The sequence below is a fragment of the Oncorhynchus clarkii genome, chromosome 11 (assembly GCF_045791955.1).
Source record: "Oncorhynchus clarkii lewisi isolate Uvic-CL-2024 chromosome 11, UVic_Ocla_1.0, whole genome shotgun sequence".
NCBI lineage: Eukaryota > Metazoa > Chordata > Actinopteri > Salmoniformes > Salmonidae > Oncorhynchus > Oncorhynchus clarkii.
The window spans coordinates 12,261,038-12,288,769 of NC_092157.1; the positions used below are offsets into that span (position 1 = coordinate 12,261,038).

At 39.5% G+C, this 27,732-nt stretch overlaps 2 protein-coding genes across 2 annotated transcripts; one reads left to right on the forward strand and one right to left on the reverse strand.

Moving 5' to 3' along the window:
- Positions 1-129: 129 nt before the first annotated feature.
- On the reverse strand, positions 130-11,656 carry LOC139420210 (V-type proton ATPase 116 kDa subunit a 1). Its single transcript, XM_071170057.1, has 20 exons — positions 11,540-11,656; positions 10,416-10,494; positions 10,208-10,305; positions 9,284-9,412; positions 9,053-9,165; positions 8,778-8,904; positions 8,548-8,630; positions 8,369-8,462; positions 5,749-5,961; positions 5,473-5,623; positions 4,630-4,763; positions 4,222-4,382; positions 4,036-4,129; positions 3,542-3,660; positions 2,946-3,153; positions 2,547-2,651; positions 2,291-2,368; positions 1,136-1,253; positions 711-882; positions 130-498 (listed from the first exon to the last, which is right to left on the reverse strand). The coding sequence occupies exons 1-20, from the start codon at positions 11,654-11,656 to the stop codon at positions 414-416; spliced, it is 2,478 nt and encodes an 825-aa protein (XP_071026158.1). The 3' UTR covers positions 130-413.
- Positions 11,657-12,515: 859 nt separating this feature from the next.
- Positions 12,516-26,725, forward strand: LOC139420615 (tomoregulin-1-like). The gene is made up of 10 exons (XM_071170813.1): positions 12,516-13,212; positions 18,509-18,618; positions 18,894-19,023; positions 19,146-19,172; positions 19,350-19,446; positions 22,404-22,552; positions 24,782-24,838; positions 25,088-25,208; positions 25,533-25,694; positions 25,998-26,725. The coding sequence occupies exons 1-10, from the start codon at positions 13,011-13,013 to the stop codon at positions 26,029-26,031; spliced, it is 1,089 nt and encodes a 362-aa protein (XP_071026914.1). The 5' UTR covers positions 12,516-13,010; the 3' UTR covers positions 26,032-26,725.
- The last annotated feature ends 1,007 nt before the right edge of the window (positions 26,726-27,732 follow it).

Below are 27,732 nucleotides of genomic sequence, written 5' to 3' on the forward strand. Positions count from 1 at the left end.
GGGGCAGGGTGCAACTCAATATTAGAAAGGTTTCCTTAATGTTTTGTACACTATTGTTGGATCTAAATATTGTTCATTGTTTTTTAATCTAATTAAACTCTTAAGACATTTTAGGAAGTAGATGCTCAACTAAATCTCCTTATATTTTTTGTGTTCTTTTGACAATTCTTCTGTTGCTGAATGTAGCCTACTTTTAGAACCATGACTGACTAATAATTGTGTGCTGCCATCTTGTGGCAAATGCTGCACCTTGCTTGCACCGATTTTTCATTCCATGGCGACAGTTATAGAGTACGATCTACATACCGAAAACAACTTAATGTGATCAATGACTAACACAAAGACATATCAACATAAACAGTAAATGAATATGACAACGGACTCGTAGCAATAACGCGTTTCTCTATCTGAAGTCACTGCATGTCTCTCATCCTGTCGAAGGAAAGAGGTGTGAACTTGTACCCAGATCCTTTGTAGAACTTGTTTTGGAATTCAACCCTGTAAAAGACAAATGAGACAGAAAAACACAACCTTTGGAAGTATCATTCAAGTGTAATTCACTTGTTATATTCTTTACATAATTGGCGCTTCAGTTGTGTCAATAAGCTCAAGGTCTGTACGTGGATGGAGTGCTGCAGAATCCAAAGGCTACATCAGGTGTGTATGTGTGAGCGTGCAGATGCATGTGTGTTTGTGTCGCTTGTCCCTACCAGTGCAGCCGTAGGGCGTGGAGGAAGGCAGAGAGACCCTCCATGACCAGGAGAATGGTGACTGTGAGGACAGCAAAGGCAGCAAAGGTCACTGCCAGCAGAACAGAACCCATCCCCGAGGTGACCCTCAGAGCCACCTGCAGAACCATCTTCCACAGCACCTCAGACAGCTCTACACAGACAACAAGCACAGGCACATTAATGGCCCTTGAGCGGGGCACTTAAGAGCATCTGCTGAATGACTTAAATGTAACTACTTATTTTTTTTAAATCCTGGAATGATTGCTATTGAAGTTTACTCTATACACCATCTTATGTCATACTTTTCACTATGGGGATCAGAAAGTCGAGGGGAGGCAAGGTCATAACCATAACAGCCACACAGACATATAGCTTTTATTGTGTTGTGCAGAATAATACACTACCAGCATGAGCTAGACTGAGAGCCCACAGGCGGAGGTAGGAGGCTGTGTTGGAGATGCATCCAAGGCAGTACTCGATGGTGTGGATGCCCTGGTACACAAAAATGTCAGCCATACTGACCTGCAATGAGAAAAAGGCTTTTTTCACACCAAAGAAAAGTGAAAGACAAAACAGTAGAGATAAAAACCTGGTAAAAACAGTGTGCAGGTGAGGATGGAAGCCCAAAAGTGCTGATATGAAAACCACATCACAAATATAAGTACAACAAAAAAAAAGTTTATTGAAATTAGTTAAACAGTATGTTAATTATAATTGTACATAATGTAGTCAGTATACAAGAAACACTGTGTGTGTGTGTGTGTGTGTGTGTGTGAGAGAGAGAGTGAGGCTACATAGAGGGGATTATTGGGTAGTTTGGTTCATCAGGCTGACCCCCTTTCTTCGCTTGAAGTTATTGAGGGATGATGAGCTTTCGGCAATGTGAAGATAAGAATTCCAGAGTATGGTACCTCTTTATCTGATAGAGAACTGACTGTGAGGTGCGGCAGTGGGGAGGGTGAAGGTTATTGCAGTGTGTTATATAGATGGATGTCAGAATGAACCTGGAAGAATCCATTGAAAGATAAACTGTCTGGGAGGTATGAGTAGTTGTAGATGAAAGTTAATAACTGGTGTACATTAATTAGAGGAGGCGGCTAGTCTTTCACATGTATTTTGTATGATGAGTAATTTGTCTGGGTAGGAGGCATATGTACTGGTCTAATATTACAGCAAATGAGATATGGGTAAATTAAGCTATAGTATAGAGTTAGGAAGCAAGCCTGATGAACCAAACCACTAATCTTTCTGATGATACCTACAGATTTCATCACTTTGCTGCAGACAAATGTAATATGATCTTTCCAGGATAACTTTTCATTAATTAGAACTCAGAGGAATTTAGTGGATGTGACTTGTTCCATTTCATTGCCACCAATTGAGATTCTGGCTCTTTTATTTTTTATATATTTATTATTTACAACATTTCTAATTATTGCTCTTTAATACAATAAAGTTGTATTTTTAACATTTAATGTTGTTTTCATAAACACATAACTATGATAAATTACAGAACATATTTTCTGACCATGTATATTTATTTATAAACAGTGACTTACCTTCTCTTTCCTGTTATCTGAAGCCTCTTGGTTGGAGATCCCAAAAACCTGCATGGGAAGCTTGTTTGTTGAGGGCTTCTGTTGGAATATTTTTTAGATTAAGTTTCATTCAAATATGTATTTTAATGGCAGTTATAAAGGCAGGAACAGTCTAATTACAGAGTACACATTGACATAAAAACAGCCTTGTTAATCCAATACTTTTGATCACAAACGTCTACTTATAAAATGCATTATTCTAATCTAGTTGACTTACCAGCTTTAATTGCTTGTGTTTTCTATACAAGAGCAGGGGCTTGGCAAACAGTAGCCAAGGAACCATAAGCACAGCAACAACCACCAGAAATATTTGCACAGGTTTCTGTATAATAGAATGTTAAAAAAATTAGAATATGACAGTTTTTGCTTAGAACTTAATGCATAGCGAAGTTTATGTTGCGTCTGGGCATCTATACTTTTTTTGTGTCCAAATGCATACGTTAAATTGAAATAATTTCTGTGGTCTCCTTGAAAGAAAAATATGATTACATTATGTCACTTAGCAGAGTATTCTATCCAAAAGGTCTTAAAGTACAGTGAATGCATACATTTGAGTATGTATATGTGTTCCAATCTGGGAAATGAACCAACAAATTATTAAAGAAACCCATTGTACCTGTGTTCTGTAAAGCACAGTACCCTCAGAGCTGTAGTCAAAGAGCATCATGTTGATGAAGAGGAGCAGGATGCTAGGAGCAGATTCAGACTTCATCACTACACACCACTTGTAGAGGATGAGGAAGATCAGGTATCCAAACAGAGACAGCATGAAAATCACCTCTGGAATGAACTGCAACGCAACATCCTTTAAGTTTCTGAAGAATCTGCAATGAAATGATACAGTTGGAGGCAATCAGTTGGCACTACATTTTAAGTGACGGTGTATTGGTTTATCATAAACAGTGCTGTACAGTGTTTTTGTAAGCACTGTAGTTCTCCTGGAAAAAACACATGTACTTTTCTTTATTACCCTGTTACTCTCACATGTCATTATCACAGTGATATTCCTGCCTCTGTGTTAGTATTAAGGGCTTGCCAAACAGGAAGCGGCGACAGAGTTTCCTATTCACTTTCAAAGGAGCTAGGCGGGGGGTGGAATTATATCCAGGAGGAGTAGTCGGCGGCGCTCGTGAAAGCCACCTGGCGGAGAAAATAGGAATCTGCTCTATTTTGGCGAAGTTTCGCTTCCTGTCTTGAACGCCCTTTACTTACATGTAGTTCACCAGACTCAGAGTGACTCCAAAGAGCATGTGGGCCACTCCCATGATTACAGACATCTTCATCTTGTAAGAGTTCAGGAACGACAGCTTATTCGATGCAATATTCCAAATCTGTATCAGACATCAGTTTGAAATAGAAAAAGTTGGATCAGGTTACATTGTATATAAGATCATCTTTAATTAAAGAAGTTAAGTAACTGCATCCCAGCCGGTTAATAACTTAATACTCAAGCATTTATAATACACAATAAAATAAAATGCACAAAATAAACAAAACCCAGAATAAAATACACTGAAGGAAAGCCCACCTTACTGAGTAGCAGAGAAAAGCACTTTTCATGACATGATATAAACAGTAACATAATGACAATGAAAACAATGCTGTTCACTTTTTTTTCACAACTGTAAATAGAGATAAATATATTTGAACCTTTGTCCTCAAATCTATGTGGGTTTAGATGGTTGGAAGAGTTTGCACACACTAACCGGGTCAACACCAAATGGGTAGGGATTGCCAGAGTAGACTCCAGACACCTGGGGGTCCAGATGAAGATGGCCAGAGTCATGCAACGTGTCATTACTGGGGGGAAAAAACAAAACTAACCATTTACATTCTTATTCCAACTAATTTGTTACAATACTATTACAGCTTAATTAAAGGAGGAAACTCACGTCCACGGTCCGTGTGGATGGAACATGGGTCGGACGCTCCACGAGGATCCAAAGACGTTGAAGGACTTGGAGAAGCAGTCGTTATAGATGAGGCCAGTGTATATGGAGAAGAGGCCCATCAGGAATATAATGTAGCGTCCATCCACCAGCATGTCAATCAGCTGCAGGGACGGGTAACTAACGTTACAGTCAAAACAATGCACCGCATTGTCTTTCAATGTTAGTGTAGTTGTAACACCCTCATGTTTTAAAAAAAATAAACGGTTTCCACTAACATTTTGTACAACATCACTTTTACAGCTTCAAAAGTTGACTTTTCACTAGTAGCACTTAAACAACATAATTGACTTGACATAAACTATTCATCCTCAGGGCTCAGGCCATCCTCTGACAGAGTGCTTTTCATACCTCGTTCTTCAGCTTTCTGAAGTGTTCTTGGTGTAGGATCAACCATAAAGCGAGCAGAGTCATGACGAGACCGTGACCACAGTCTCCAAACATGACCGCAAACAGGAAGGGGAAGGTCACCATGGTGTATGGAGCTGAAAAGACATCACATTCAAACAGGATTTCAATAGTTGTGATCACTGCCAAAACGACTTAGGAGGGACTAAAAAAGGAAACAAACATAGGCTAATCAGATCTGGGTCAGTCACATTATGTCATTAAGGGATCCTGAGTGGCGCGGTGGTCTAAGGCACTGCATTACAGTGCTAGAGCCATCACTACAGACCGAGTTCAATCCCAGGCTGTATCACAACCGGCCGTGATCGGGAGTCCCATAGGGAGGCGCACAATTGGCCGAGTGTCGTCCGGGTTAATGGAGGGTTTGGCCTGGGCCGGCCGTCATTGTAAATAAGAATTTGTTCTTAACTACTTGCCTAATTAAATAAAAACATGATATAAAATAATTTAAAAAAAAGTCAAATACTTCTAAATACACACATAGGATCTTAATTTGAACCAGTTTGCTACAGCAGGAAAATAATCCTGCAGCAACAGGAAATGTGGATTGTAACGAATGAAAATGTTTGTAGAGGTAGAAACATTTTTCACGAAAGAAAAATCAAGTCTGAAATTTCTATGTGGAATTACAAACTTCAGAAGCCTTTTAATCCTCAAATACACTACAGGTTTTACAGTTCCAGCATTGCGGGAATGTTCTCCTGACACAGGGTGATCAAATGGAAGTCCCCAAACTGCACACTCCAATGTAAATCAAGCGCACACAGGAGATAGTGGTGTTGTTACCTGGGTTTATTTCCTGATAGTTGCCGACCCCATAGGCATCAATAATGCTCTGGAAACCTGAGGTAAAGGAGTTAACCCTGTTGAATGTTGGAGGTGTCTGTTGGGTTTGGATTCTGTTCACGACGGGGCTAAGACTGGAGCCGCTCTGCTCCTAATGTTAAAAAAGCACCAACACACAGATACACACAGAAAGATAAGCACACACAGTTCATTTAGAAAAATCTGCATGTTCACACCCTGAATGCTTAGTAATCTAAGCAAGTTTGGGAGACTTACTGATCCATGTATCAGTGCAGTGTGCACAGAGTTTAAGTCAGACACTGGACACCAAATCTCAGCAACAATCAGCTTCTGTGTGATGTCTATGTTACACAGGTTCAATGTGTAATAGATGGCCTTCATCTTCTTTACTTTAGAGGTCCACTCCTGGAGGTTGGCTGCTGCTGCAGTCAGGGTAGTCTCACGGAACTCCTCTGTCCTCTTCAGGACCTGACAGAAGATGAATGACCAGAAAGAAAGAAAAGTGTTTTGTTTTCTTCCATCCCTCTAACCTCTAACCTTGGCGAGTTTCGCTTACATTAGGACTAATTAAAGCAGGATAGCAAAAGTCCTGACATATTACTGACATATAATGTACAGTTGAAGTGGGAAGTTTACATACACCTTAGCCAAATACATTTAACCTCAGTTTTTGACAATTCCTGACATTTAATCCGAGTAAAAATGATCTGTCTTAGGTCAGTTAGAATCACCACTTTATTTTAAGAATGTGAAATGTTAGATTAATAGTAGAGAGTGTAACGTCGGGTGAGTGATGAGTGAGGAGTCAAATGCAGAGAGCGAAGTGAACGGGGAAAACGCTTTAATGTCCTTCAAAACGTAACAGGTCCAAACATGGGTGACTGCCCTAAAACACTGGCGCTGAACAAACCCAAAACCTAGTTAAACACTGGACAGCGAAAACCCAAAACAAACACGATACATCACCAAACGTAATAAACCAACAAGGAACAGGTGAAAACAATTAGACAAAAACAAACTAAAAGGAAAAAGGGATCGGTGGCAGCTAATAGACTGGCGACGACGACCGCCGAGCGCCACCCGAGCAGCAAGGGGAGACACCTTCGGTGGTATTCGTGACAGAGAAAATTATTTATTTCAGCTTTATTTCTTTCATCACATTCCCAGTGGGTCGGACGTTTACATACACTCAATTAATACTTGGTAGCTTGGCCTTTAAATTATTTAACTTGGGTCAAACATTTTGGGGCCTTCCACAATAAATTGTGTTAATTTTGGCCCATTCCTCCGGACAGAGCTGGTGTAACTGAATCAAGTTTGTAGGCCTCCTTGCTCGCACACATTTTTTCAGTTCTGCCCACACATTTTCCATAAGATTGAGGTCAGGGCTTTGTGATGGCCACTCCAATACCTTAACTTTGTTGTCCTTAAGCCATTTTGCCACAACTTTGGAAGTATGCTTGTGGTCATTGTCCATTTGGAAGACCCATTTGCGACCAATCTTTAACTTTCTGACTGATGTCTTGAGATGTTGCTTCAATATATCCACGTAATTTTCCTCTCTCATAATTTTCCTCTCTCATGATGCCATCTCTTTTGTGAAGTGCACCAGTTCCTCCTGCAGCAAAGCACCCCCACAATATGATGCTGCCACCCCCATGCTTCACGGTTGGGATGGGGTTCTTCGGCTCGCAAGCCTCCCCCTTTTTCCTCCAAATATAACAATGGTCATTATGGCCAAACAGTTCTATTTTTGTTTCATCAGACCAGTGGACATTTCTCCAAAAAAGTACAATCTTTGTCCCCATGTGTAGTTGCAAACCGTAGTCTGGCTTTTTTATGCCGGTTTTGGAGCAGTGGCTTCTTCCTTGCTGAGTGGCCTTTCATGTTATGTCAATATAGGGCTCGTTTTACTGTGGATATATTTGTGGAAATAGATACTTTTGTACCCGTTTCTTCCAGCATCTTTACAAGGTCCTTTGCTGTTGTTCTGGGATTGATTTGCACTTTTCGCACCAAAGTACTTTAATCTCTAGGAGACAGAACTTTTGACGGCTGCGTGGTCCCATGGTGTTTATGCTTGTGTACTATTGTTTCTAACAGATGAACGTGGTACATTCAGGCGTTTGGAAATTGCTCCCAAGGATGAACCAGACTTGTGGAGGTCTACAATGTTTTTTTCTGAGGTCTTGGTTGATTTCTTTTGATTTCCCCATGATGTCAAGCAAAGAGACACTGAGTTTGAAGGTAGGCCTTGAAATACATCCACCGGTACACCTCCAATTGACTCAAATGATGTCAATTAGCCTATCAGAAGCTTCTAAAGCCATGACATCATTTTATGGAATCCAAGCAGTTCAAAGGCACAGTCAACTTAGTGTATGTAAACTCCTGACCCACTGGAATTGTGATACTGTGAATTATAAGTGAAATAATATGTCTGTAAACAATTGTTGTAAAAATGACTTGTGTCATGCACAAAGTAGATGTCCTAACCGACTTGCCAAAACTCTAGTTTGTTGACAAGAAATTGTTGGAGTGGTTGAAAAGCGAGTTTTAAGGACTCCAACCTAAGTGTATGTAAACACCGACTTCAACTGTATGTATTAGCATGAGTACCTTCATTTAACTAGGCAAGTCAGTTAAGAACAACTTCTTATTTATAATGATGGCCTACCCCGGCCAAACCCTAACCCGGGCGAAGCTGGGCCAATTGTGTGCTGCCCTATGGGACTCCCAATCACGGCCGGTTGTGATCCAGCCTGGAATCGAACCAGGGTCTGCAGTGATGCCTCTAGCACTGAGATGCAGTGCCTTAGACCATTGTGCCGCTTGAGCAGCCTCATTGTCAAAGTGCTCTATAATGAACTTTTACCAATCGAAGGTCTTCAATGCGTGTGTTGGCGTTTGTCCTCATTTCCTTTCTTGCGTACGCATTGTTGGGACATGGATACATGCTGGCATGAAACCTGAAGTAGAACATAATATTAATATTTTGGGCTAATTTACTTATTTTCAAGGCTTTTGACATACTCAAGGGATCTTTTCACTCACCCATCACATAGCTTTCTGATCTTTCCTCTGATCTGGTCTCCTTGGACAAATACTACGAACACATCCTTCTTCACTGGATCCTCCTGTGAGCATTAAACAATGTTTGTTTACTAAACACGCATCTGCAATTATAAGCCAATGAACAACCTTTTTGTTTAATGATTGTTTGCCTTTAAATAGAGGACATCCTCATGTTTGAAGATGTGCTTATTAGTGAACCATTTCCTTACAGCCATGTTCTCCTCCTCATGGGGCTTGATTTCAGCATGACGGAGGACAAAGTTTCCATGAAACAGTCGCCACAGGATCTTTTCAAAGGCAGGGAAACGTTCATGCTTGATGACTCCTGCAACAAACCTGTCATGGGGAAAGAAGAGGAAGGCATCAAATACTTTACTTGGTTATCTGATAGCAACCTGAAAATGGTGGTGGCCCCTACTTTAAACCAATTTCAGTGTTTTTTTGTGTGGTTAGCCTGACTAGTAACATTAGGCTAATAATTTACCCAAGTTTCAGGGGTCCGTTGGTGCTGGTGTAACTGGTGCGTCGGCATGTCACCCTGGAAGAGTACACCGACTCTTCAGAAGGAAGCTCAGAGATGGAGAGCTGGGACTCAGCCTATAGGCACAACATGAGAAGAAACAGGACTGTTTATGCTATCATTCTTTTATGATATTCTTCTTTCCATCCCAGTATTTGCTAGGAGGACATAAGTCAAATGCAGTCAGTCATTTACCTCCTCAAAAAAGTCATCAGTCATCTGCAGGAGATGGTTGATCTCCATTAGTTGAGTGAAGTTCTGCCTTAGGGTGTCTCGGTTTGAGTTGATCTCCTTCAGCTCCTGCTCCAGTTTATCAAATCTAGACTGTAACATACATGGAGAAAAGGGGATCCCAACATGAGTTTATTGTATTAAACGGTAGTCATTGGACTAACTTGGTATAAACAAGTTACATTAACATCAAACACATTTTTACGAAAACCAATAACTAGCCTACTGGGTTTGCCGCACTCGTTATGTCTAGGGGTCTTAGGCCTAGCTACATGGTCTGTAACCTGATTTGATGTGTGCATAAATGTGAGACATAAGCATATGCGACCAGGTGTTTAGTGCTTGTGCCCAGAAGAGAGTCACCTTACCTCAGGTTCAGGGCCAGCTCAGCCATGACTCCCATCATCGGCCAGTCCAAGCAGATCAGTACCCGTTCAAAGTGGTGACCCAAAGTAAATATATACAAAAATAAAACTACAAAGAGGCATGCCTAAACTAAAGAGGTTAACCAACACAAAGCAACTCCAAACAAGCCGAGAGGCCTCTCGTCACATATTGCCAATCAATCCTGATTGGCACCACCTGTAGTGCTTATCAAGGGTTCCTGGTAGAGCACAGACCGTGACCTGGTTGCTGCTGCCACCTGGGGATGGAGTGTTTAAGTGCATCCTGGTAGTGTGTTTGTTTATGTCCTAACACTAGCCTTCCACCCATATCATAACATGAATCAAGCTAGACTTTAACATACATGGAGAAAGGGGGATTGCAAAATGAGTTTATTGTATTAAATGGTTGTCAGTGGCCTAACTTGGTATAAACAAGTTACATCAAACGAATGATGACACGGCTGGGAGAGAAGCCGACCAACTATGAGAGCAAGTACCTTACCTCTAAATCCAGAACATCTCGTGGAACAGGTATTGTCTCACTGGTAAAGTCTGCTGGGATGGGGATGTTTGATTTGACAACCTCATTTTCCAAGAACCCTAGTAGAAATGAGCCCAATGTTTATAGAGGGGATGTTCATGTTATTAATTTAGAAGGGGCATTTGTCCAGAGTCCTATTTAAATCTTCCTTTAAAAAACACATACTTACGAAGAATTCTCTCCATCTCCTCACATTTCTTCACCTCCTTCACAAATCGGCGCTGAAAGGCGACTGTTCCAGGATTTAGCTAAAACATATGAAAATATATACTTAAATTGGTTGACATTTGTTAGGTGTTAGTAGCCTCGGTTGCAGTTCAAATAATGCTTTCAGTGTAAACTATTTTCTCATATTATGTGTGAAGTGTTTACCTTCAATTGAAATCAAAAACTCACACTGAACTAAGTACTGTAACCAAACTGAATAGCTCTGGGTTGAAGTTCTCATATACAGATCTAAACTCAGCTTCCCCTCCCACCACATATATTATCAATCGCGTTCTAATACGATCAGTTATGTAATTGCATTAAAGTAAGTATGCCTAAAAGTAACGGTGTGTTTTTGCATGGTGAATGTGTAATTGTTGGTTTGTGCACAAACATAATTAAATATTTTTGGGAAGGCTTTTTACAGGCAAAATATATGAACCTTAATGTGAGAGGGGAATCAATAGACCTACACATGACACAGTATCTCCACGTTTCACATGTTATTTGTCATTGGAACGCACAAGAATTTGGATAGGTTCAACTTTTCCCTTTAATGACTCTATATTATTTAAATTTACAGTGTTAATGACTCTATATTATGTCAACTTACAGTGTTAATGACTATATTATTTCAACTTACAGTGTTAATGACTACATTATTTAAACTTACAGTGTTAATGACTCTATATTATTTAAACGTACAGTGTTAATGACTCTATATTATGTCAACTTACAGTGTTAATAACTCTATATTATTTCAACTTACAGCAATGTGTCAATATTAAGCCAGTGTACATGGTGGAATCAATATGTAATAGACTGGCATGCAGTTAAATGGATTTGACCTTCATAACATTAGCCATACTGTGCTCGGTTTAATTTGGGCTATTTCAACTACAAAGGTCTGTGTTTATTTTATTTAGTTAACTTCTACTAATACCCAATACTTGAAAAATATTGAAAAAGTCATACGGGTTTAAAAAAAAAAGTTGGGTTAGACGATTAGCCTCAAATGTAAAGAACTTTCCGTTAATATAGTTTAGTTCCATAAGTTTCACTGGAAATGTGATTGTTTATACTCACATCTTTAAATTGCACCAGTCCTAGATGCCCAAGCTCATTGATGCAGTTGTGAGCTGACTCAGTTTGGAAAAACAGCTGGACAAGACACATCTCTTCACTCCGAAAAAAGGAATCCATATTTTAGTCAAACTTGTCCTGATTTGCCAAAACCATGTGTTGTGCTCTTGGAATAAGAACCTTCACAGCAAGCACCTCACATTTCTGATACAGGCTAGACTACCCTTCAATGTGTCTTTTGAAGGGCAGCTCAAACATGAAATGGAAAGAGTGGTTGTGTCATCAGGATCAATAATGACACTGCTGCTGTGGTACTCACCAACACCACATGATATACTGAGCCTGTGGGCTGAGTGAGCCATTTGTTCTTAACGGTAAAAATATATATATATATATATATATATATATAAAAACATTATCTAAATCATGTTATAGTCTATTCTTGAGGCAAACTGCTACTGAAAGACAGTGCCATAATAATCAGTGTTTTTAATTTAAAGACAGTGCCATAATATTCCGTGTTTAGAATGTAAAGCTTTTTAGAAATGGTATAATTGTGAATCTGGGATATAATTTGTTAAGAATAACATGACTTGGAAATAATCAATTGAACATGGATTGGTAAAATGTATATCTGTATTCTCCGGCTACCCTTCTGATCTGTGTAAAACAGCACATAATAAGGCCTGCATTTGAATATATTTTTTTATATATAAGAATTGTAATCATTCTAATTTCTTTAGGCTTAATTGTCTTAATTTCCATGTTAACAAAATAAAGTTTTGGTTTAGGCTGTAACCTCCGCGTGGTCTCATAGGTGATAGGCTTTATACAGGATTAGTAACTGCCGCGTTATAACGTGTCCTTCCAGGGTACAATCGGAATCCCCTCCCCACATATATTTTATTTATAAGGGGTTATATTGCCCCTCCATCGCAAAGCGTGCTTCAATGATGGGGGTGGTCTCGCGTCATGTGATCCCAAGCTTCACCGAAGTCCTTTGTTGATGGTGATACACAAAACCTCACTGGGACATTGTCTGGGTAAATTGCTACAACAACACAATATATTTTCGCCTTTGCTGGGATTGTGTTGATGAAGGAGGGACATTTTAACAAGGGATATTTTCCGCTGGGATAAAATAGAGAAAGGCAAGCACGTCAAAGGTAAAGGCGACAGTCAAAATAGCCCATGATCGCACACCCTATCTGTACGACGGTCAGTCGAGCGGCCAGTAGAGTCAACCCGACATTTGGTTTATGTAATTTGTGTGTTAAAAGTCCGAGATAATGGTGTTTTTTCTATGGCTATCCTGGGAGAAAATCCCATTTCTGCGTTGGAGATGAAACCTGTTTTTAGCCGTGGGTGAAACCGTTTGCAAATAACATCGCGTTTTGTTCGTTGGGTGTCCATACACATCTGGTGGATTCGTTGAAATATTTCTGCCATTTGAAAAAAGCATAGGTTAGGAAACATGGGAAACGACAGTGTGCCCATTCTACACAGCATTGTAAGCATAATGTCCAGAGGATATCCCCTCTCATCTCACGGACCCTCGGCAGGCCGTTTTCTCTCCTTGGTCCTCTGCCTTTTGGCCGTCTCTACACTGCCTGGAGCACAGGCTTCATACTCTCAGAGCAGCGAATGTGTCTCGGGAAAAGGCAAGGGCTGCCTAGGTGAGTATCAACACATTTACTTTATCACTTCACTTTGACAAAACAAGTTCTTATCGGGAAATAATTTGGGTTTATCAAACATTTTATGTGTTTTTGCTACATAGGACCCTGGAGGTAGGTTATCTCTCCTTGCTGATTGAACGCTGCTCGGTAATTGGGCATCCTTGACCAGCAGACAAAGAACATCATGCTCACTTAGTCTGAATTAGTCGGAAATACGGCACTGAGTGGCCCTGCTTCATAAGCGGAATCACTGTGGATCAATGCATGTTTTTTTGAGAAATTAGATTGGATAGGCCTATGTGTATTTGGAGGATGCCTCGATCTGTCCCCTCTGATGAGGTGCATGCAGGGAAATAATTTCCATCTGTGAACCCCACCCTGGATTGTGCTGCTCTCTTTGGTTGTGTTTCCTTATTAAATGGAAACTGCCAGTTCTCAGTTTCCTGATTAGGAGTAAGGACTTTTGTTTGAATACAGTGTCATCATTGGTCAAATTGGGGGGTGGGGTTCCACCATCAGGATGATCGGGATGGAAGACAACATTCAGTGTGACTTTCAATCAATCACATTTATTTATAAAGGCCTTTTTACATCATCAGATGTCACAAAGTGCTTAAACAGAAACCCAGCCTAAAACCCCAGACAGCAAGCAATGCAGATGTCGAAGCATGGTGGCTAGGAAAAACTCCCTAGAAAATCCATGAACCTAAATCAAATCAAAATCAAATCAAATGTTATTGGTCACATACACATGGTTAGCACATGTTATTGGGAGTGAAGCAAAATGCTTGTGCTTCTAGTTCCGACAGTGCAGCAATATCTAACAAGTAATATCTAACAATTACACAACAGATACCTAATACACACAAATCTAAGTAAAGTAATGGAATAAGAATATATACATGTAAATATATAGATGAGCAATGACAGCAGCATAGGCTAAGATGCAATAGATGGTACAAAATACAGTATATACGTATGAGATGAGTAATGCAAGATATGTAAACATTATACAAGTGGCATTATTAAAGTGACTGGTGTTCCATTTATTAAAGTGGCCTAGGAATAAATCTAGAGAAGAACCAGATTTGACCTATGATTTGGCCTATGCTTGATGACATTAGAGATGAATGCAAACACAATGTGGATATATTTCCACCCCTACCTAATCCCAATTGCCCTGAGTGTTCCCATAGCATCTGTTTTTAATGGAGGCCTATATGTATGGTATTCGTTAAGTAACCTAGGCTTTTACTTTTCATTTCAAAATATTCCGATTTATAAAGAAGAGCATGTCGGCGTAGCTTTCCTGATAAAACCAATCGTCGTTGTTTTCCTCATGTTAAGCTATTTGTTTACTTTCGCTACTCACCCGATTCACTTCCTTCAATAAACAGAGCCATTCCTTTTCCCTGTGGTCCTGGTTGTTCTTCACTGCTCATGAAAACAACCTGTAATTGGGTGCTGATCAGGCTCAGAAAACCCCATAGCAGATGTGACCTTAGCAACCATAAATCTCCCAGATATAAAGGGTAAAATTTCTTTCAGAATTTAATGGAAAATACAAGCACCATATTTCCTGCCTTTTTTCAGTGTGTTTATCTTTTCCATCGTTTTCAGGTTGAGGCATAGCTGGATCTAGGTCACACAACTGATCATGTGGGACGTGGATTTAGCTTGACCTGACATTAGACTACTTCTAAAAAATATCTGACAAAATTTACATTTTGGAGTTAACTGTCCCTTTAAATACAGTGAATTGTGGCATTTCCCCACTTCTACTGAGACACACTGATTTTATTTGTCAACGCTTGCATTGATTGGGTTGAATTCAGTGGAAGCATGGTTGTTGTGAACCTGCACTGCTGCTCTGCTGTAGCCCAGTTGGTAGAGCATGGTGCTTGCAACAGCAGGGTTGTCCGTTTGATTCCCACGGGGGACCAGTGAAATAAAATGTATGCATTCACTACTGTAAGTCGCTCTGGATAAGAGCATCTGCTAAATGACTAAAATGTCTCTGAAGAACAACTATTGGTAAAACAGCAATAATGACCATACTTACATTACTAATGCTTCTATAGTGCTGGTCAGGATCAATGCTGTTTGACTGAATTCTAGGCCTGGTCCTGCTCAAATCAAATAAAATGTTATTGGTCACATACACGTGTGCAGCAGATGTTATTGGTCACATACACGTGTGCAGCAGATGTTATTGGTCACATACACGTGTGCAGCAGATGTTATTGGTCACATACACGTGTGCAGCAGATGTTATTGGTCACATACACGTGGTCAGCAGATGTTATTGGTCACATACACGTGGTCAGCAGATGTTATTGGTCACATACACGTGTGCAGCAGATGTTATTGGTCACATACACGTGTGCAGCAGATGTTATTGGTCACATACACGTGTGCAGCAGATGTTATTGGTCACATACACGTGTGCAGCAGATGTTATTGGTCACATACACGTGGTCAGCAGATGTTATTGGTCACATACACGTGGTCAGCAGATGTTATTGGTCACATACACGTGTGCAGCAGATGTTATTGGTCACATACACGTGTGCAGCAGATGTTATTGGTCACATACACGTGTGCAGCAGATGTTATTGGTCACATACACGTGTGCAGCAGATGTTATTGGTCACATACACGTGTGCAGCAGATGTTATTGGTCACATACACGTGTGCAGCAGATGTTATTGGTCACATACACGTGTGCAGCAGATGTTATTGGTCACATACACGTGTGCAGCAGATGTTATTGGTCACATACACGTGTGCAGCAGATGTTATTGGTCACATACACGTGGTCAGCAGATGTTATTGGTCACATACACGTGTGCAGCAGATGTTATTGGTCACATACACGTGGTCAGCAGATGTTATTGGTCACATACACGTGTGCAGCAGATGTTATTGCGGGTGAGGTGAAATGCTTTTAAATACTCTCTTGACTACTGCAGTGTTTTGAAGACTTCTGATCCTATACAGTGGTGCTCTTTCTTGATTACAGAGGAGTTTTAGGTCAGGACCTGTATTTAAATCGTTTAGCTTCAGGACCCCCAGGGCGTGACTTTAATGAGGAAATTAGCCAATGGTCCTTTATGTACAGGCTGACTGAGATGGGGGATAGCTGCCTTTATAACAGAGACTGGGACCATTGCTTGAGTAACATTTTTTACATTTGAGTAATTTAGCAGACGCTCTTATCCAGAGCGTTTTACAGTAGTGAGAGCATACATTTTCATACTTTCTTTGTACTGGTCCCACACAACCCTGTAGTTGCAAGTGACATACTCTACCAACTGAGCTACACAGGACTGCCTATCAGTAACAGACTGGTCTATTGAGAAGAAGAGCTAATTGTTAGGAATGGCTGATGATAATCTTTGGCCTGGAACTACTTTGCCTCCCATTTGTTCAAAGGTTGGGTTATTAGACCCTGTGGCGCGTTTACCTGTCTCAAGCTATTGGATTAGCAGCATACTATTGCCTTCCTGGTTTTAGACCTTCTCTAACAGAGAAGGTCTTGGGAATAAGACTCTTGGGAATAAGACTCTTGGGAATAAGACTTGGGAATAAGACTCTTGGGAATAAGATAACACAAAGCTCCTATTGCAGGTCATATGTGTTGAAAATGTTTCTCTCTCATGGGGACTGGCAACGAGAACAGAAGGGAACTTCAGATCAAACCTCAGTGCAGTAGGATTCTTCCATTCCCATCACCTCTCCTTTTCTCTCTCTCTCTTTCTTTCCCTCTCTCCTATGTTTCTCTTCCTCGCTCTCTCTGCACCCCCCCAACCCCCACCCTCTAAAACTCACAGGCCAGGGGTTTTTCCAATGTCCTGCCAGTTGATATGAAGGCTAGGAGATAACGCTGTTGACCCCAGAAGGATGTAAATGGCTGCTGTCCAACCTGCCTGGAAGGCTGGGAAGGCCTTCTCACTCCTCCATTACAACTCTGTTTACCTTTCCTCCAGAGTCAAACACTCTCCCTCAGGGTGTCCATGAACCTAGAGTAGTTCTAGTACAACAATCATTTCCCACTCCTGCTGTAGTTATCAAAGCTAGGGGAAAAACAAAATATACTGCAACTGCATGTCAACAGGGGGAATTAAACAGTTTACTGAAAGCCTACCGGTTGTACAGCACTGGCTTTGTTTTCACTAAATATCAGGATTACGTAACACATCATTCCGTACACATTGTGATGGCATACCTGGCTCTGTGCTGGTAAGCCTACCTTGGCTACCTGAAATCCTCATCAATCCTATCAGTGATGCTTCTTACACATAATGTGCTTCAGCTCCCGATGAAAGATTCTCACATTGCCTTCTCCTCCAATCTTTTCTGCTCAACTCTCTAGGTCCCTGTTGATCGTACTTGGCTTTGGACTCCCGTGATCATGTAATGCCAAGGAATTTGTAAATGAGGGCCAAATGGTGCGAATGACTAGTGGCTAAATTTCTCAGTCCAGTTATACTGGGCAGAGACTGTAGCACAATGCTCATAGCACTGTCTTTCTCAATGATGTGTAGCTAAGCTCTCTCTGTACCCGATCTCTCATTAGTAGACCCATTGACGAAGTGATGAGATTACTACTATTGATGTGTTGTGGTGAAGCAGTCCGGTGGCTACGTGCTGCTAACGACCCGCATCTTCACTCTTTTAGTGCCATTGATTTTGGCTTCTTCCTCTGACAAATACTGCCCAGTATGAGATATGTTCAAGTATATTTCTGGCTAAAGGGGAAGCTTGTTATTGGCTTTGGAGCACATACAAGTGATGAAAGTCATTACTGGAAGGAGTGTCCGTGAACTCTTGAGTTGCCAGGAGTTAATTAACTTTGGTTCATACTGGATTTTAGCCTGGAATCCTAACTGATTTACTCAGTTTCATGGTGAAACAAAGCATATTGATTTGGAATCCAGGCTAACTGTATTTAAGGTAAGATACAAATGAGGGAAAATACTGTTTGTGTACAAATTTGAGTGGGAAGTTGAGGGTGTGTTTTGGAACATGAATTATACGAGCATAGCTATACAGGGTTTCACACTATTTCATATACTCTTAGTAAAAAAAGAGTTTAGGCTCAATTATTCATATGTTATTCTCAAAGACAGAAAAGCTATATCACATGGATACTAGTAGACTACACTAGATACATTGTCAAAAATATTTAGATGGTTTTATTGTAAACTGGAAAATATATCTCTACTTTATTTCTTTGTAAAATAATGGTATTTCACTGCCTTGCTGATAAGAACACCTTTATTTTTTACAGATGCGTCTGAGAAGAAGAGTGACCTGAGAGTGTGTGATGCTGTAACATGTCGTTACGGGGGAACCTGTCGAGAGAATGGGCCTGACCTGAAATGTGTCTGCCAGTTCCATGTAAGTAACACAGTGGGAAAGATGCTATCATGTTCTCTGTTGTGAAATAAGACTGCCATCACCTTGAGTAAGAAAGCAAGCAGGAATGGCTTATCCAAATGTTGCATAACCCTTTGCCATCCGTTAGCATGGCGTTTGCTTATAAATTATTTCTGAAGTCTATGGGCATTTAAAATGTTATGTGCGCTTTCAGGTTTCTGTCCTCAGGAATGGTTAGGTCTAGGCTATGATGGTTCATTAACTGTAACACCCTACCATTACCCGTTGTGTTCCAGTGCTCTAAGAAGTACATCTCTGTTTGTGGGTCCAACGGAGACACCTTCCAGAACGAGTGCTTCATGAGGAGAGCAGCGTGCAAGCAGCAGAAGTCCATATCACAGGTCTCTGAAGGGGCCTGCTCCACCGGTGAGTGTCAGGATGCAGCAGACTGATCACTTTTTTCTCACTCTAAACTGTCCCTAGTCATTGCCTTATTACTCATTTAGATGAAGCTGAAACTAACTCATTTTCTATGCTCTAACTCACAGATGGCAGTTCCGGATCAGGCGACGGAGGTATTGTGCTGTAACTTGTTCCTGCTTCACTTTAATAAGTTGGACTTACCAACCCATGTTACAATGTTACAGAAAGAGCTTGCTAAAAGAAAAGCTTTGCCAATCCAAACACTAATGCAACAATATTAACTTTGTTGACAGCTAACAGCACATTTTTGTTTTACTCCTTTCCTACAGATGATGAAGGATCAGGCACAGGCAGAGGGAAAAAGCCTACAAAATGTGGCACCTGCAAGTTTGGAGCAGAATGCGACGTGGACTCTGAGGATATCTTGTGAGTACTTTCTTCTGGAATTATACCCTTTACAGAAAGACTTCACTGTATGTTGCCTATAAAATAAATCAGGCAATGTTTTTTAGAACCCAATTCACACAGACCCATTTTTGCCTCATCCTTTCCAGGAAAAGCCTTTTATATCTCCCGTGCACATGCCAGCACGTTTAGGAGTGTGACTCGACGTGGGCTGATGTGGTGGATTTGAATAAAACCATTAATTATACACCAACACAAAGAAATCCATTATGTTTTAGGCAGGTCCTAAGAAACATTATAAGACCAATAAGATGTATTTTTATAAGATTAGAATGGCATATTTTGAGTTGAATTATGTTACTGTTCTGTGCATCCTATAGGATACATGGCTGTGCCATGCACAGGAAATCAATAGTTATTTAGTTCATTAAACAGACAAGACTTACCCTGATCACAGTAAACACACATATATTTTACAGTAGGCTAAGACTATAATGAAATATAACAGAATAAAATACAAATAATACTTTTCCCATACAACTTACATCACGGCAGCATGCGGAGCTGCTGTCAAAAAAAAGATGAAGTTATATTTTGAAACTGAACCCATGCTTTTATTATCCACGTTTCAAAAGCATGTGAATTTCGTGTTTATATTTCACAAACTCTGCAGGCTTTTGGAGTTGCTCGAGCAAAATAATAGACCCACAGTTGAGTTAGGCTACATTACAGCATGTTAAATGTTTCTGATCAGTGATAGACCTACAGTTGAGTTAGGCTACATTACAGCATGTTAAATGTTTCTGATCAGTGATAGACCTACAGTTGAGTTAGGCTACATTACAGCATGTTAAATGTTTCTGATCAGTGATAGACCTACAGTTGAGTTAGGCTACATTACAGCATGTTAAATGTTTCTGATCAGTGATAGACCTACAGTTGAGTTAGGCTACATTACAGGATGCTAAATGTTTCTGATCAGTGATAGACTTACAGTTGAGTTAGGCTACATTACAGGATGCTAAATGTTTCTGATCAGTGATAGACCTACAGTTGAGTTAGGCTACATTACAGGATGCTAAATGTTTCTGATCAGTGATAGACCTACAGTTGAGTTAGGCTACATTACAGGATGCTAAATGTTTCTGATCAGTGATAGACCTACAGTTGATTTAGGCTACATTTCAGCATGCTAAATGTTTCTGACCAGTGATAGACCTACAGTTGATTTAGGCTACTTTACAGCATGCTAAATGTTTCTGATCAGTGATAGATGAGCTATACCACCTCCACTTATCTGCCCAGCCAGAGAATTAACCAAATATACAGATGGATATTCAGTGAAGCAAAATCACATTGATTGATTTAGTCAAGTCACAGGATTTTGGTCAGGAGAAGGCCTAGGCCTCTAAGCGACTGTGAGTGAAGAGAAAAATTATCCACTTGTTAAGTTACATAACATGCTGGCAAAATGTTCTGACCAGTGCTAATGAATGAACCAACTAGACAAGGTGATCACGAGCAGCACTCACCTCAACTTAGCTAACATTTCCACAGCCTAATTGTTGCCTAACTAATATCCAAACAGAGAATATTATGACATTGATTGATCCCCAGACTTGTCTCAAAGCAACACAAAACGGTGCTGGAATAGTTGCTATTGCTTCAAATGTATTATAACAATTAGATGACTTTGGGAGTTTCAGTAACCAATAATTTGATGCCTTCAATTGCATTAGCCTACTTTATTCCAGTATTTTCGTCATTCAGTAATACTTATTCCCACAGTAATTATTTATGGATCCATCCAGTTGTGGTTAAGAAAACAGTGTGTGTGGTGACAAAGTTTACAACTGCCAGGAGGATAGTAGCAACGGGCGTTGCCTAGCAACCAGAGCATAGTGCGTGCCAATGCCGCCTCAGTATTACGGCTACATTTCATACTGAGCCATAGGCAGAACTTTATCGCAGTCATGGCTAGGTCGGTTTGAGGAAATAAACGTTTCGGCTTTGATACCGGCAACACTGTTCAGATATAAAGAAAAGGTTGGTGGGATGCTAAAGTTGTTGGAAAAACGTATTGGTTTTAAAGGTATGTTATTGTGCAACCAGTAGTTTCTGAAAGGGGGTCTTCTTTATTTGGGTCCCAATTATCTGAATCGTTAGCGACCGCTAGTCCTCCTTTCAAATCTTCTGTTATTTTCTCCATATACTGGGGTCCTGGGTTGTCACATTCGATTCAGTTTGATTGATGGTGTATGTTTAGAGCTTTTACTGTTGCAGTGTTAATACAGTGTTAATGCAGTGTTAATACAGTGTTAATGCAGTGTTAATACAGTGTTAATGCAGTGTTAATGTAGTGTTAATGCAGTGTTAATGCAGTGTTAATACAGTGTTAATACAGTGTTAATACAGTGTTAATACAGTGTTAATGCAGTGTTAATGCAGTGTTAATACAGTGTTAATACAGTGTTAATGCAGTGGTAATGCAGTGTTAATACAGTGTTAATACAGTGTTAATGCAGTGTTAATACAGTGTTAATGCAGTGTTAATGCAGTGTTAATACAGTGTTAATACAGTGTTAATGCAGTGTTAATGCAGTGTTAATACAGTGTTAATGCAGTGTTAATGCAGTGTTAATACAGTGTTAATGCAGTGTTAATACAGTGTTAATGCAGTGTTAATGCAGTGTTACTGCAGTGTTAATACAGTGTTAATACAGTGTTAATGCAGTGTTAATACAGTGTTAATACAGTGTTAATGCAGTGTTAATGCAGTGTTAATACAGTGTTAATGCAGTGTTAATACAGTGTTAATGCAGTGTTAATGCAGTGTTAATGCAGTGTTAATGCCGTGTTAATACAGTGTTAATGCAGTGTTAATACAGTGTTAATACAGTGTTAATACAGTGATAATACAGTGTTAATACAGTGATCATTAAACAGATGTTTATATAAATGTTTTCTTCGACACCCAGGTGCATGTGCAACATTGACTGCAGTGGCCATAATGACAACCCGGTGTGTGGAACAGACGGAAACTCCTACACTGCCCCCTGTCACGTAAGAGAGGCATCGTGCTTGAAGCAGGTGAAGATTGACGTGAAGCATCTGGGGAGATGTCCAGGTAATGCCACATTTTCATCTTAAAATGTCATTTGGAAACATGTCATTTTATGTCCAATATACTGCATTTAGCCTGCATTGCACTGCATTATCATATTGTATTGTATTATAAAGAGGATTATTTCAGGGGGGAAAAACATTGGGCTTTCGATTGATTTCATTTATTTTTCACAGTCTCAGGGAAATAGAACCCATCACAATTTTATATTTGACTGAGATTTTTAGTGTAGATGATATAAATCCTTCATGTTGAATACAATGTCCTGGATATCCTCCTCTGTGTTTCTGTTGCCAGTCCTGATATTCCTGATCCGTAGTGTGTTAATATAAACATCCCTCTTTCCAAGTGATGACCTTCCCCTGCATCACTCTACACAGCCAGTGACCTGTATGATGGCTAGTTAATGTCAAACTCTGATGCCTCTGTTGTGAACACAGGAAGGGAAATTCAAATATGATCCCCACTCCAATTGGTTGATCGATTCTCACTATGACCGTGCACTATGCTATGCTACAGTATACGGTGGTGGCTAAGTCTATTAGGTTCACCCCTACTTATAACAGCTTTATACATGGTGATAGCTAAGTCTATTAGGTTCACCCCTACTTATAACAGCTTTATACATGCTGATAGCTAAGTCTATTAGGTTCCCACCTACTTACAACAGCTTTATACAATGCTTGAGAATCAAATAAAAAAAACTGAGATTGTTCTTTCTTCTGTACACTAATGTTGCAATGCGAACATGACCCCAATCTCACACAGTTGGGATTTGGGGCACATTATTATGACCCAGGGACATTGGGCAACCAGCTGGTCAGAGAACTACAAAAATATTTCTCCATTCTTATTAGAAAATCAGTTTAAAGACATTTTTCCAATGTAGTTCTTTATCTGAGTGCGATGCCATGCCACACAAATGGCCCTATTTGAAATATGTCCCAAAATCTAGATCTAAAAGATCAATTTACACAAATAATGAACTGTTTTGTCCCACATATCACATTAATCTAAACTTGAATAGAATGCATCCCACCGTGGAAACCTAATAATTAGTTATGGATGTTCCAATATTCCTATAGTATTCCTATAATGGAATTTCACATTGTATACAACCATGGTGATATTATTGGCAACCATGATGATATTATTGGCAACCATGGTGATATTATTGGTAACCATGGTGATATTATTGGCAACCATGGTGATATTATTGGCAACCATGGTGTTATTGCATTCATTCCCAGATAGTAATTGTTGTGCACAGCCTGATATGTGTTTTAACAACATTTGTCATGTGACCCCTATGTACAGTACGTGTCTATCTCTTCTTAAATCAGTTGCGAGGCATTTCTAATGACGGTGCAGTTGGCCAAATGTTGCAGGAGGGCCATTAAATGCAGTGAAGCTGAAGCATGCCCGTGTCACCCTACATCTCAACACGCCAAATTCCCCTCAAGTTAAACCCAGCCACTCACCACTTATCTGTCATTTGTTTCATTTGGTAATGCAAATGAGCATTGCAAATGATTGCATGCATTACAATAACTGTCTGTCAGAGTTACCAGCAGCCTCGTACTGTGACTGGTCAACATAGAAACCCGCCATACCCCTCACATTGTGTCTATGGTCGCCTTATTGTCAATGAGCATCCTAAACAGTACTGTAGGTTATTAGTTTGTTATAGAAATGGTAGGTGTCTTACTTGTACAAAATCCACATCATATAACTGGTTTGTTGATCAACCACATTTATTTTTATGATGATGCTAGCTTACTGCAATTGCAAATGTTGGACATGTACTATATTAGAGTCAAAATAGTATTTATATTATATTCTTGAGGTGGAGCTGAAATGTATGTACATTCCTATCTCTATCAAGCCAGCACTGAGTAATGGGATGAGACCATAATGTGACCGCGTCACCGCTTGCTCCAGGCATAAAAATAATGTGGGGGCAATTTTCAGGCCTCTTATGACCAGTTGTATAATCCTTGTGATTACGGTTCTCCAACTCCAAGAACAAAGAGCTGGAACACTGATTCCCTGAGTCACTCCAATTCAATTTCTCTTTACTTCTTACAGTATAAAAAATATTTTTAAGGTAGCCTAATGAATTATTTCACATTTCAAATGCTGCTATCCCTTAAAGGGGAAGTAGATAAAGGGCCTTGTAGCAATACTGGGCAATGTCTGTGTTGCACTCACAAATATGTGTCTTGTTTTCAGAAAAAGGGCAGAAAAAAGACAAAGACGATGGTAGCAAAAGCAAGACTGATCTTTTTGGTAAGGTTGCTCCCATTTCCCACACTCTGTTATGATGTTGTTATGGTAGTTGATTTATCTCTCAGACCATGGTTCATGTTGTCTATATGGGAATAGTGATGTTATGCTGTTACATCACTGCAAATAATATTTCTGTTCGACGATACATTTCAGTTATATTTGATTTGCAAATGATGACAAGGCCTAGCTCACCCATTAAAATGTATATAAACAATATCAATGACCGCAATTTTATTTATGCCTTTAAAGACACGGCAGACATAGGGGAGGATAGAGCTTATGGAGAGATCCTCACCCCCTGCACAGAGGACTACGCCAACTTCTGTGAACACGGCCAATGTGAAATCAAGTATAGCATCCCCACATGCCGGTAAGATAATGTGGTGTCCTTTTTTTTTTTTTTACTTACCTGCATATCGTCGCTGTCGAATGAAAACCTTGTAACTCCATTTTTACAAATGTAAACATTTATTCAAAATAGTGTCTAATGTTTCATAATTGTATGTTTGTTAATGGGAAAATATGATTGTTTTTTCTGTTTTGAAGAGGATGTTTTCATCTGACAGCAGCGATGTGCTCTGTGTGCCTTTTTTTCTTAATTCATAGGTAATTACTGTGTGTGTCATTTCTCAGTGAACACCTGGTCATTTCTGTATCATGAAATTAAGTGCTACCTGGTTGGTTGACTTCTCAGGTGTGATTCGGGCTACACTGGCCAGCAGTGTGACGAGATCCAAGACTTCAACATCCTGTACGTGGTTCCCAGTGGACAGAAACTCCACTACGTTCTCATAGCGGCCATCATCGGAGCCGTACAGATCGCCATCATCGTCGCCGTTGTCATGTGTTTCACAAGGTGGGTGTGTTCTCCAAAGTGACCTATGTGATCTTATTAGCACATTTATGATAGGCTTATAAAATACAGAAACATGTAATCTGCTTATGTCATTTTTGTAAACAACATACCGTGGCATGAATTTGCAAGTCTTATGGAAAGTGCTATGCCAAATGTGTGTCATTTGAAAAAAGTGTATGCATACATACTATGCTAATTTTGTAATTCATTCCATATTTCTTTAAGTTCTACAGTTCAGAACACTGTACTTTGAGGGGCAGTCAAAATGTAGTTTGTTGTTATTCATTTTTTCTTTTTAAATAGGAGGTGTCCCAAAAACCAGAGGGGACGAAGATAAACGCAGCACCGTGGACATTTTCCTTCTGGGACTTCATCCAGGATGATGTAGCTGTTTTTTTTTAATGCATTTTGGATTGCACCACATGGATCGCATTTTGATATCTGTTGTTTTGTGCCTCCTTTATTTTGAATGGACATGTATCATTTTTTTATAATGGGGCCTTATTTTTCTCTCCCCTATGGACATTTGCAGCTCTTGCTGCTTTTTTGTCAGACTGCTGCATTATAATTTTTTTTAACGGGCAGAAAAAGGACAGCTATTTTTATCTGATCATCCATTGTTTGCAAGGTGGTGGTGGTGGTAGCTTTAGGCACACAAACCTTGGACAGCGAGCTTCAGCTTTAGTGACTTTCTCTCAGTACATTTTACTTCTTTGTTTATGTTTTGTTTTTACAAAATTCAACTATATACCAAATGCAGTTTTCTATAAATGAGGTATAAGCTGATGTGTACAGTTTGTTTTGGTTACTTTTCAATATACCATTCCGGGGATGGAACACTTTTTCCCACTAGGTACTAATTTAAATGTTTTTATATATCATTTGTTGTTTTTGATGTTCTGATGTTGTTTGTATTATTGTTAATGAAATAGTTGTAAACATATTTGATTGTAGATTCTGTATATTGCATGAGCTGTGAAAATGTGTTTAGTGATGTCGTTTCAGTGGTATTAAAATATCTGTGTTCCAAACGCTCATGTTGTCTTCATATGAGTACAAATTACAGAACCAGAATGTAGTTATATTCATGTAATGTTATTGTGATATAATTACATTTTTTTATTATAGGATTGTAATATTGTTACAGTAATAATGGGTTAATGTCAAACCCGGCTCATTTTTCAGATACAGTATTATTACATATGTGCATATTACATAATATTACATAATACACACAATATTATTCTGATTCTGAGAACTACAGTGGTTATTGGGTTACTTGCAGTGTTGGGGAAGCTACTCTGAAAATATAGTTTACCAAGCTACCAATTACTTCACACTGAAAGAACTTAAGCTAGCCTAAAGCTCCCCTTCAGAAAAATATACTTTACTTAACTAACGTTACTTTGAAAAAGTAGTTCACTTACATCCAAACTACTATGTGATAAATTATCATATCGAAATCTGAAATGTCATAGACTGCAAATTGCAATAACAGATCACTGCAGTTTTTTTTGCCTATTCAACCTATTAAATACCAAAACTATGATTCAAGTAAGAATTCGGCAGGTCTGCTGCTGAAACTATGATTCAGCGGGTCTGCTGCTGAAACTATGAGCAGCAGGTCTGCTGCTGAAACTATGATTCAGCGGGTCTGCTGCAGCGTTTGGAGCAAAATGTAGTTAAATTACTAGTTGAACTACATGTAGTTCACTACTCCCCAACACTGGTTACTTGGTAGTGTAAAAAGCCATAACCTCAACATTAGAACTACAGTAAACACAAGAATCCAGCAGAGGTAGACAAAGCCACTTATTGTACAGTGTCTCTGTCATACAGTGCCTTCGGAAAGTATTCAGACTCCTTGACCTTTTCTATATTTTGTTACATTACAGCCTTATTGTAAAATTGATTAAATTGTATTTTTCCCACAATACCCCATAATACCCCACAATACCCACAATACCCCATAATGACAAAGTAAAACCAGGATTTTATAAATGTTTGTTAATTTATTAAACCTAAAAACGAATATATC